General features: G+C 42.5%; 1 protein-coding gene across 1 annotated transcript in view; it reads left to right on the top strand.

Moving 5' to 3' along the window:
• Positions 1 to 1,026: 1,026 nt before the first annotated feature.
• LOC119178780 (uncharacterized) overlaps positions 1,027 to 12,011 on the top strand; it is a 51,369-nt gene continuing 40,384 nt past the window's right edge. The window contains exon 1 of the mRNA XM_037430026.2: positions 1,027 to 2,562. Within this exon, the coding sequence (XP_037285923.1) occupies positions 1,373 to 2,562 (1,190 nt within the window). The 5' untranslated portion in view covers positions 1,027 to 1,372. The remainder of the gene's footprint in view (positions 2,563 to 12,011) is intronic.

The raw sequence follows: 12,011 nt of genomic DNA on the forward strand, positions 1-12,011 counted from the left end.
GATGTCAATCCCGTATCACCTTGTTCTTTCGAAAGGAATTTGGTGTGTTCCCGTGAGCTCCCAAGGCAAGCCTATCTATTCCACGTTGCTTAATTTCTAATCTTGCTTGAACTTCTGATCTCATGCACAAGGCCGCATTGCCGAACGTCAGACCAGAAACCATCACCCCTTTCCATATTCATCTCACAACATCATACCTATTGTAATTCTACAGTGCCTTATTTTTCATCACTGCTGCATTCCTGTTACCTTTAGTCGTCATGTATATTTCGTGTTCCCTTAGGTACTCGGTCCCATTGCTTATCCATACGCCCAGATATTTCTATTTATCTGTTATCTCTAGCTGACCTCCTGTATTCTAAGCTTACTACCTTCATTTTCATTAATAATCATGACTGCTGAATAATTCTCGGAAGGAAGCTCCTGAAGCTGCCAGCACCCAGCAAAACAGCATGGTTGTCAGTACTAGTCGACTGCAGCGCCACCGCTGCGGGCAACGCGTAAGTATGGTGGCTAGAAGCCACCATAGCGTAAGGGACACGGAGGAAGGAAAAGCTTTTTCCTTCCTCCGTGGTAAGGGATCAAGCGGAGAGGCGCGGTCACGCCACTCAACACATCTAGTACACTCAATTTCTCGTGCCTGCCGGATTATCGGCGTTCACTTGAGAAGCGGTGGTCGTCGGAACTACGTTGGTGGCGCCACTCAAGTAAGGGTGCCTTCAATAGGTTTTTACGTTATGGAGCTTATATGCAACAAAAATAACGTAAAACAGTTTTAAAAGGCGTATACGTAATTATAATTAACCCTACGTAAGTGACGCCGTCATTCAGCAAGCAACTTTTAATATACAAGGTATCCTTTAAAAGTAGTAGCAAACGCCAAAATTGCCGATCTCAAAGGCCAAGTACAAAGACGCGTATTCCTACGTACGCAGCGCCGCCATAGCTGACCGGCGTTTCACGCTCATTCAGCAGGCACAGGAAATCTAGGAGGCGTTGGTACACTCTAGCCAAACGACCAGACCCAGCCAGAGGCTCAGACGAGCCAAGACAAAGCACAAACCTGCCAGGGGCGAGTCTTGTGTTTGAACCCGACGCTGTCCGGCGTTTGTCATTGTTTGATTGACGACAGCTCAGTGCGCCGTGCTCGTGAGATACTCCATCGGTTGATCAGATATCGGACTATCAGTACAACCGGTACAGCACGCGCACGCGCAGCTGTAGCGAAAAAGCGGGCGTGATATCGGACAACCATGCCGTTTTGCTGGGTGCCTGGCAGCTTCAAGAGCTTCCTTCCGACAATTAAGCGAAGCGCGTTGGTTTAATTGCCTCCCGTGGACACTGTGGCACCGAAGAACTTTCAGGTACTGGCATGGACGGCGCTTTAAGGTCTCTACAACAAAGAATGGCAGCGGGTAACCAGAGCCGTTACCCTTGGCGGTGGAGCCTGGAACGCCTGCTACGTGGCCTCAGCACCGAGCGGGCCTGCTCGGCCGACGCCGTCACAGAATGCTGGCTCATCGAACAGATAGCCGCGTGGAATCGGGCCCTGAGACCGGCGAGACTTGTGTTGACTGAGTTTGTGCCCGGGAAGCTATGCCTGCGTTCCTACGACGACCGGGACGGATTTGGCGCGATGCACCGTGGCGGCAGTGGCAACGAAAATGATGGTGCTTTCCTTATGGCCTGGCTTCCCAGGCAGCATTTCTGCATCCAAGAAGTACGAGTGCATGACCGAATGCACTTAGAGCGGCTCTCCTTCGTAGCTTCTTTCATCGTTGGGCCCGCCCCCAATCTGCACCGTGTGGTGATGCGACCCCGCTACAGACAGGAGCCCGAAAGCGCGTTCCTCGAAGTATTTGGCCCGCCGCAGTGCCTCCGAGTCCTCAGCATCTCGAACATTCACATTACGGGCTCTATCGCCCCCAAGGTGGCCGAAGTTCTGCGCGCAAACGCCCCCACCCTGCATACTGTCACGCTCGTCGGAAACCAGCTCTCTCCGGAAGCCGCCTGCACCTTGCTGCTCGCACTTGTCGCCTGCGAGCAGCTCAGAGACTTGAGCCTTCAAGATAGCATGGACTCGTCTGCCTGCGACGCCATGGCGGAGTTATTCCGGAGCAACAGGGCACTTCAGAAGCTCACGTTGGTGGGACTCGGCAAGGCTGGCATGTCCTGCAAACACTTAAACCGCTTCGTACGACGCGGACTCTGCACGTGTTGTCTGAAAGACATGTTCTCTGCGTTGGGGAGCGTTCTGGGCTTTCAGCACTTGACAGTGGTATCGACTCATATCAAAGGCCTGATGGGAGCTTCTCTGGCACGGTTTCTCCAAGAACATCACTCGATCGTCACATTGTCCCTAGAAGGCTGTACAGTTGACGCCGAAGGTGCTATGCAGATTGCCAAAGCGCTGTCTGCCAACTGCTCATTGCAGCATCTGCGCATGCCAGACTGTGCTTTCGAAGGCGATGTTGTCACCAAGTTATGTTCGGCAATGGCTACCAACAAGAACCTTAAGAAACTTGTGCTGCCGGAGTTCTTCACTTCATCATATACTGTAGAGTGAGTATGCAGAGCCTCGTTTTATTTTATCTTTTGTCTTGATAGAGAGAATGCACATTACTTCAAGGACTTTATTGCAATCCTTCTGAATGTCCATTACGAGTGGTGTGAAATATTTGTTCTTAACCTTTGTTCAGTCTACATATGCAGTAAGATTTGTTGCATCGTCTTGTTTTTCTCATAAATTTGTTATTTTATTCAGATATATTGTTTACTGGTGAAAAAATAAAACTGACCACAGATGCTTTTCTTACCGCAAGAGCATTGTTTTTCACATGTCTTGGGAAGATCGTTTTTGCCAGTTCAAAAAGTGCTCCAGCATGCGTTGCAGCATATCAAACTTTGCAGAATGAAATGCTCTTTCCAAAAAATACAAGTGGTAGAGCAACAAAAATATTTTATAATAAATTAAAATGTGGAAAGTGTAAAATTTTTTGTCACCAGCTGGTAAACAGTGGCATAAAAAGCACTATACCTGCAAAAATATTCAAAACAAAAAAATTGAGAATATACGTTTTGTAGATAAATGACCCAGGAACAGTATAAAAATAATTATTGACGAACAAAATGTTTATCTTCATATAGACAAAGAAAATCGGAACCGAGGTGCTGCTTCATTGCTCAAGCCATGCGGTGAAGCATTGCATGGTTTTTTGTGAGGCCTTCTGAGTAAAGTTCCGCTGCCTCAGGATGAGTCTCTAGGTATTCCAATATAGATGGATACCCGTGATGTGAATAATTCCTCTATAAATGAGATGTCTAATGAACTTTGTTATTTCATCTAGCGTCGCCGCTTTCCATGAGCCACCTTACTCCGAGTAGGTTTGCGTTCCAATATATGCATCCAAGCACATTCCTTTGCATCTTTGCACATATAGTAATAAAAGAACAATATCGCGTGCAGTTATAAAATGTTTCACACTGCTCTGTAGTCAGGGCCAAGATGTGCTCCGGGGGCCTTCTCGCCGTTGGCTCTGCAGCCAGTGCCACCATATCGCGCCCTAGAAAAGTGTGGGCCACCCACATAACCAGAGTAACCTGATTATGCACAAAGGTCAGAAGCTATATGCACTTGCGGCGGAGGACACAACTTGAGCATGTAAACAAAATGAACCCATGAACGCCTGCGGATGTCTCAGGCTGACGCAAAACATCGTCCCCATAAAGCTTGAAGCTGAGGTGCTGTCATCCACGAAATCTCTGCTCTTTCTCACTCAATTCAGGTGGGGTCGCAAGACAGCTTCAAGCAGCGCTGATGTGCACCCACGTGCGCATGACGACAGCTTAACAGGAGCAAATAGTGACACCCCATGTGACCCTGTGTCTGACATATCAATACAAGCAAAACCAAAGCGGCTGGAAACTGGCTGTGAGAGCCACCTGCACACTTTATACATGTGTCTGACCTTTTGAAATATTTTTTTGTAGAATTAATTTTCTTTGACTTCTAGCAACAGCTCTCTAGTGCTTAGCTGGCATAAGTTTCTGACAATTATTGCTCCTAAACTTAGTCAAATTGCAAAGCTAAGCCATCAATTCGATATTTGGCTTGCAAATTTCTTTTCATTATAGAACTTATTGCAGGATAATCATGAGGGGTACGCACTTCTGTCAAGTTTGCCAACCTAGTGTATTTTTCCAAGCACACACACACAATGGTTCCCACAAAAGACTAAAAAAATCGCTATGTTGCCCAAGTTGGCAAATATTTAAAAAAGTTCTGAAAGCTCAGTGGCTGAACTACTAGAAAGTGCTGAGTGCATGAGAAAGAAATTTAACATGCCAACATCAATGACCAAAAAGCGTCGATCACCGGGGATCCATTTCAATAAACGTGGTAACGAAAGAGTTAATGCTGTAGTGACATTGCTCAACATGTGAATGCTTCGTACTTTTACACTTTGGTTATTGGGGACCTCTTTAGTCTAATGCTAGAATATCAACATTTTAGCCTAATGGCACCCTGAAATGATGCATGCACTCAAAATAAATTCGCATATGTAAACTTGCTCACAGCCTAGTTTAGTCTTGCTGCAATGAGCAACTATGTCTTCTTGCTCACAGGCTTTAATATGTTCATGACGACCATCGCAAACAAGACCCGAAACACAAGAGACTACACTATGCGGGTGCTGCTTTTCCATCCACTGAAATAGTAATGGAAAAGCATATTTGTACAGAAAGGGAGGCACTGACAAAACCTTATCGCTGCACTCTGGCTTCTTATCAAGTATGGTGCAGATAGAAAGCCCAAGCATCAGTGAGAGCTCTTGATGGCTGGTTCATGCACTTGTCTATCACTTTTCTTTCTGTAAATGCTTGTTCAACTTAACATGTGTGTTGGGCCTTGTGCCTAATCACTACAGTAGTTTTATTCAGCTCAGCTACGAAACCGCACTACTGGCAATGGAGGGAAAATGTGTAGGCAGTGCACCTTTCATATAGCTAGCATGTTTTTTTTAAGCTTAACGTGCAGCCACATCCACTTCGATGTGGAGTGTGCGAGCAGTTGGCTTCGCTCTGCGGAGTGACTCCCTAGAGTGATCACAGGGTGTCATGTGGAGTGCCGGGAAGCGCGTACAGCCAAGCAGATGGGCAGATCTGCGCACGTTGCTTCAAACCAGAAATTTCGTTGGTAACTGCCTTTGTTTTGCTATCTCTGCACTTTACTTGAGGTTATCGCTTCTTTATTTTACTGTGCATCTCGGAACAGCCGCAAAGGTCTCATCATTTTATCTAAAGAAACTTGGGCGCGTCTTATCAGCCCAAGTACGTATTTTTTGGCATTGAAATCCCACAAATGCTTTGAGACTAAGATTATATTTGGCTGAACAAGGGCACTCTTCAACTTTTCCACATCAGGCCTGCTTGTCTGTTGGGCCACACGTGCTCTTGGACAAACTACATCAGACCCAACTCTCGCTGCAAGGTGTTGCTCCGTAGTACAAAGCTGGGTGCTCGCATTCTCTACAATAACGTGGATGGTGCGGTACCTGCCTCTGCATGGATGCCTCTTCGTTTTGAAACTAATGTATCTAATAGTTCAAAGCATTTGTTACCCTGGTGAAAACAAATGTGTGTTAGTCAGGGCTGGGCAGTATCCAAGATACATATATCTTAGATACTCTTTGGGTATCTTGTATCTGTATCGCGATACATCTCGCAAGATTACCATGGGTACGTGTACTACCCATACATATAATAATGTATTGTGTATCTTAAGATACAAGATAGTGCAATAGCAACACCACTAGGTGAACCCTAGCAACGAAAAATTCTATATTTCCACTGGAGATAAGTTGTGCGCATCCATTCTGGCGAGGCAAAGCAATATAATGGCGCTCGCGCAGTATCGGTTATAACAAGTACGTGAATGTGGATGTATGTGTGTTTTCCCATGTGCCTTTAGTTTTCTAGATTTTTTTTTAGTTGTGTCAGTGCCAAGGCATTTATCCTTAGCCACTTACCAGTTCGGTCTGCCACTGTGTGCAGCTATGATTGCACGAATCAAGGTGCCATTCTTCTTATTGGTGCTTCGTTATGAAATCTGAATCATGGGGCTGCTTTGCATCTCGCGACTTTCACCGATCAACAACTTTATAGAACTCTTGTAAGTTTGAATTGCATGCGATTGACTTGTACACAAAAGAGATGCCAACCGTGGCACTGCCGGTATCGATGCTGCAGATCTAATAGTGCAAGTGGTTACCCAACAGACGTTATCTTGGCGTAGCATGTTTCGTTTCTGCTATCTCTATTAAAAACACTCTTGAAATGATGTAATTGTTAGGACAAGTGCTTTCTTTGTTTCCCTTCTCTACATCTCATACATTACCTAGGTCTCTAAACGTTTTTTTTTTGCCTGGTGACTTCCACATGTCTTTTCAAATGTGCTGCCAATTAAGATCTGCGATTTATCTTTATCTTTAACAGTCTCCTTTATTTTTGCTACTACATACATTCATATTTCACTTGAGTTCATGCTTCTGGCAAGGAACCAACAATTCTACTTGCTGCATGGTAAGATGGCAAAATTGAGTTTGCTTTATAAAATGGAAATGATTAGGAGCCTTCTTAAGGATCCGTGGAAGGTGATTTGAGAAACATTGTCATACCGTAATTGTTTGTTTTTCTCACAAGCATCCCAACAAGGCAATTCAGGGAATTTTTCATAGGCACTGAGTCTTTTTTTGTCTTACCCCAACAGGCAAGTCGATGATACTTCATGCTTAATTGTCATAGCAATTTGGGGTGCCACTTGTATCATGTTTCTATGCTTGTTTACAGTGAATGTTTAATGCGGAGTGGCTTTTCTTCTTTTCTATTTTAGTTGTGTTTTCATTTTGTTGGCCTACCATTGTTTTACTATTACTAATTCCAAGATATTTGGAGCTATAGGAAGCAATTGCATGAATAGCCGCATTGTTGTGCGACGATTTGTGCAACTACACTGCAATGCGCTCTTAACTTTTTTTTTTGTTTTTGTGTGACGAGGGTTAAACCACAAAAAAACTGTTATCACCGCTTGGCGCAAGCCGTGCCACAATGTTTCGAAATCTTCAAGATTATATTGGGATTGTTTGGTTAGTGCACTAATCCTGTCGTGGCAGCTATATTTCGATAGAGGCAAAATGCTGAAGGCGCATGTACTTTGATTGGTGTGCGTGTTGAAGGGCACCAGACCTGTCAAAATTTCTGGAGCCACCTAGTACTGCATCCTTCATAATCATATCGTGGTTTGAGACTTGAAAACTGAACAATGATTAATATCGCGTGCATCATGCGGGTTCATTGGGAAGATAACGCGAGCACCAGCAATAACACTGGAAGGGGTGATCCTTGACGCATACAACAAGACTCACTTGGCTTATGATCACATTATCCAAGGTCAATGTCTTTATAGTCGTTATCAATAAATAGCATGATTTGCTTGTACTTTGAGTTGCTTGCTTTCTAGGCATGAGTTTGCTCATTAAAGAGTTTTGTTTCAACCAGAGGGTTGGATATTTGGCGATTTTGGGACGTTAAACTCCACACATCAATTACCAGAAGGATGCTGCTTTCTGCATAGTCACCATCACGCGACAATAGAATAGAATAACTCTGAGGCATTTGTGTGTGAGGGGGGAGGGAATACATGTTATTGCGTTGAAAAATTTATTGCACAATAATGAATATATATATAATGCTTCACAGTAGCAGACAAGAAAAATAAGAATAGTATTCGCAGTTTTCTGTGCTCTACTAATGCAAAATGTGTCAAACAATGTTGATACCAATGTTCTTGCTTCTGTGCCCTGGTGATTTCATACTGCATAAACTGTCCTTTATGAACGAGATAGAACTGCACAACACTATTTGCACCATCGTGCAAAGGCTTCTTGTTGAAGCTCGTGTGGTAAGATGTCAACCATCTAGGTGGTCGGGAAGCTCAGTAATGACTCTCAATTACAGAAATGACGTAGAAGAACCGCGGTCAGCGAAATGTATAAAAAGCCCTGCTGTTAAGCAGCTATAGCAAACTCATACAAGTTCTTTCGGTAGTAAAATAATGTACTTTGAGCGCAAAAAAGACAAGACATTTTCATTCTATTACTTATTTCAATCACGTGCAATAAAATTAGTCATATATAATTAATTTTGGAGCAGTACTTTTTGTGCATTTGCCTTTGCTACTGCATTATGGTGGTTTAGAACAGCAACTTTGCGAACGTATCGAATTACCTTATGATACAATGAGCAAGTATTGGTAACAGGTACAATTGTTGCAGTTGTATCTTTATATTCAATACTTTTTGTCTGAGTATCTTGTATCTCAATATGATTTCAAGGTGCCTTTGCCCAGCTCTGGTTAATATGCTAGTATGTATTCTTAGAGCGGGCTCTCTGACACTATTTTAGCACGTATTTTTCATCCGTTCTTTTGGTGCAAAACGAATACATGCTGATATCGTTTCGCACATGGCAACGTTGAAATCAGCGCTGTTATTTTTTCACGGGACAAACTATCTTGATTTAAGATGACGGCGACACACATTGGTTTTTTTTTTGTTATGGGAAGTGATGTCGGGACGTGTGACGTGACAATTGCCGTTCGCTTTTGATTGGCTTGTTGCGAGAAACAGCATGCAATATTCTTGTGTTGGTAGCTAGGCCATACGAGTGAATGCCAAAAACAGCAGAAACCTTGTTTATACTGCCTCAAAAAGAAATCGTTCCCCTTTTGAAATGACTTTTTTTTTTTCAGTACAATGAACACAATACTTAGCCTGCAAACGAGGCTCTGGTACGCCCCCAACTAAAAGTGTAAATGCATGCCACGTTTTTAAAAGCCAAAAATGCAACAGGCGGTGGGCGCCGACGTTGCCGTAGAGCATGCCTTGCATGCAAGTCGAGAAGTGACCTCGCTCAAAGCGTATGTGTGTATATTACACAGTGTGACCATGGGAGCATCTGCTACCCGACCTTCGTGGTTCGTAGTAACAATGCTAACGATGCCGCAAAAAGAGTGATAGCAAGACATTGTGTGAAAGCCGCCGTGAGGTGACATTTCTGGAATGTCTTTGAGGTGCACGCTGTAATTGGAAGTGGACAATGTTTCTCGTTGTCTGCGTGAGTTTTGAACTTTGAGGGCTCATAACTTCACTTTCCTTGCATTGATTTTTATCATTCTTGTTGCATTCTTCTCAGTGATCATCGCTACACGCGTTCCGGTGCTAAGTAAGGCTGTCCAAAAGTGTTGCATGGCCCCTTTAAAGGGCCTTCAAGACAGTATTTGGAATTAGGATTTGTGGTTAAGGCACAACGTGGTCAAATCATTCATTCGTACCATGATTTGACCGAAGCACCTTGCCCCAAGGGGTCTACGGTTAATGAAATGTTGTCGTCTTTCTCAGCACTGCTTTTTTTACCAAGTTATTTAGTGAGCTGGCGGAGCAGTCCAGTTCACTAGATCGGTGGTTAGGGCAAAGTGCATTGTTGTCCCTGTAGTGCATGGTTGAGCTTCACACCATCAGGTGCCTTGAAAATACTGCGACAATGTGGCTGCTTGTTCATTATGGTTACACGCACTCGAAAAGTTTTCATGCAATGCCAAGTTTGAAAATCGTTACTGCTAGCTGCTTGCACTTTCCTGGTAAGGAGATAAGCTGCAAAAGCCAGTTTTTTGGACAGTCTACAACTACCTTATAGTGATGATTGGTAAGAAGAGTGAGTTGTGACTTTAAAAAGGTGCAGCCTGTGGTCAAGAATATGTTACACATACTAAATTTTTAAAAACGTTCTTATATGGTAGACTACATTATTACTTAAAAATTATAGCAACATTCTTTCTAGCGTCCTCAAACGTGCAAAACGGGAATATTATGAACGGTGAATAATTGAAAAGGGAACAAATACTCGGCGTAATTGAGAGCTAATTGAAGAATTTCTGAATGTTAGGGAGTCCGATGCCAGCATTAAAAAAATAATTTACAAAGACAAGGAATACTCTACCGAAGCTGATATGTCAAATGTTTTTAGCGATCATTTTGCCGCGTGCCAAAATACGCTCTCACTTAGCGTTCCAGCCCATCTTCCACGTAACCCTCAGTCCTTCTTCCTTCGCTCGGTTTCCTCTTCAGAAGTTTTTAACGTAATTTCTTCCCTCAAAGTTACGGGACCAGGCCTGGACTCCATCCGGCCCTCTAGAATAAAACTGGTTGCTGCAGACATATCATTAGTTTTTGCAGATATTGCTAACAAAATTTTCAGACCCGGTATATTTCCTGAGTTGTTGAAACGTGGTAAAATAATTCCTGTGTACAAAAAAGGCTCTCGTGATAACATTAACAACTATCGCCCCATTTGCATTTTGCCATTTTTTGGCAAAGTCATTGAAAAGCTTATCTACAGTCGTCTGATGCACTATCTAAACAAATTTAATCTTCTTTCCCCACACCAGTTTGGCTTTAGGAATGGTTATTGAACGGAATAAGCATTGCTCAAATTCACGGATAACATTAAACAATTTATTGACGAAGGGTTCGTTGTAAGTGCCATATTCATTGATCTAACAAAGGCATTTGACACACTAGAACATTCTATTCTTCTGGATAAGCTAGAGTCTTTTGGTATTACTGGCCCAACTCTAAATCTTATTCGTAGCTACTTGTCTAACAGGCCACAAGTCGTATATCTTAACGGTCAATTTTCATCGACTAAATTAATTAACTGCGGTGTTCCCCAAGGTTCTATATTAGGTCCGTTGTTATTTCTACTATTCATAAATGACTTACCTAATACGCTTACGTTTTCTAAGTGTTTGCGATATGCTGATGACACGACCATTTACTCACCACATAAATCGCTCACCGCACTTCAAGACACACTTAATGCAGATCTTAACAACGTGCATTCATGGTGTAGAAATAACAAACTTCAGATTAATCCTACTAAAACAACTTTCGTACTCTTTCATAGCCCACAAACTGTGGTTTCTTCCTCCATAACTGTCTTGCGGGATAATTATACTTTACTGGCATCTGACAATGTTAAATTCCTTGGTGTTACTCTCGATAAACATCTTAAATACAATAGTCATGCCAATTCACTTATAAAAAGGGTTTCATTTGATATCCGCATTATCATTACAACACGTGCATTTTTTCAACCTCATGTTCTCATCTCACTTTATCATGCTTATATTAATAGCCATTTATCATACTGCTTATCATCATGGGGTAACACATACGCCATTCATCTCAAACCGCTTCAACGTCTTCAAAACCAGGCGATCAAGTTAATGACTTTTAGCCCATTCCGTTGCTATTCTCTACCTATCTATCAACATCTTCGAATCCTACCCATTCAACAATTGTTTTATCATAGATTGTCGCTCATCACATACCGTCTCATTCATCGCGAAATATCACTTGATAATATTCCTTTCCATATCTTCGTCAACAGCAATAATACCAGGTTTTCAGAGCGTAATAACTTCCTTTTACCTAAAATTAGATCAAACTATGGCAGATACACAGCACGCTTCTTTTGTGTTCATCTTTGGAATAATATCCCTCTTCATGTTAAGTCGTCTCATTCATTGCAGTTTTTTAAACATAACATGAAAAGCATACTGTTAATTGAGCCCCTTGTTCATTTGTAATAAAACATTGTCATTATTACCTCTACGTTTTCGATTCCTGCTTTGAAGTATTCTTGTAGTTTTGTATAACGTTGTTCTGGTAAATTAACTTTTTCAATTTGACTATTTATTGTTCTGTGTTAAATGCACTTTTTATTTTTGTTCGCACTTGTAGCTTTTGCTGCTGTTACTTACCTTTTATGTACCCCATTAACGATAGGAGGTCCCCCTGACAGTTTCTTACTTAAGGACCTCCTGACGCTGTATATAGTATATATTATGTGAGCTCATTTTTTTTTTGTACTCATGTACTCAGCAAACTTGA

Source organism: Rhipicephalus microplus, chromosome 1 (assembly GCF_043290135.1).
Source record: "Rhipicephalus microplus isolate Deutch F79 chromosome 1, USDA_Rmic, whole genome shotgun sequence".
Taxonomy (NCBI): Eukaryota; Metazoa; Arthropoda; class Arachnida; order Ixodida; family Ixodidae; genus Rhipicephalus; species Rhipicephalus microplus.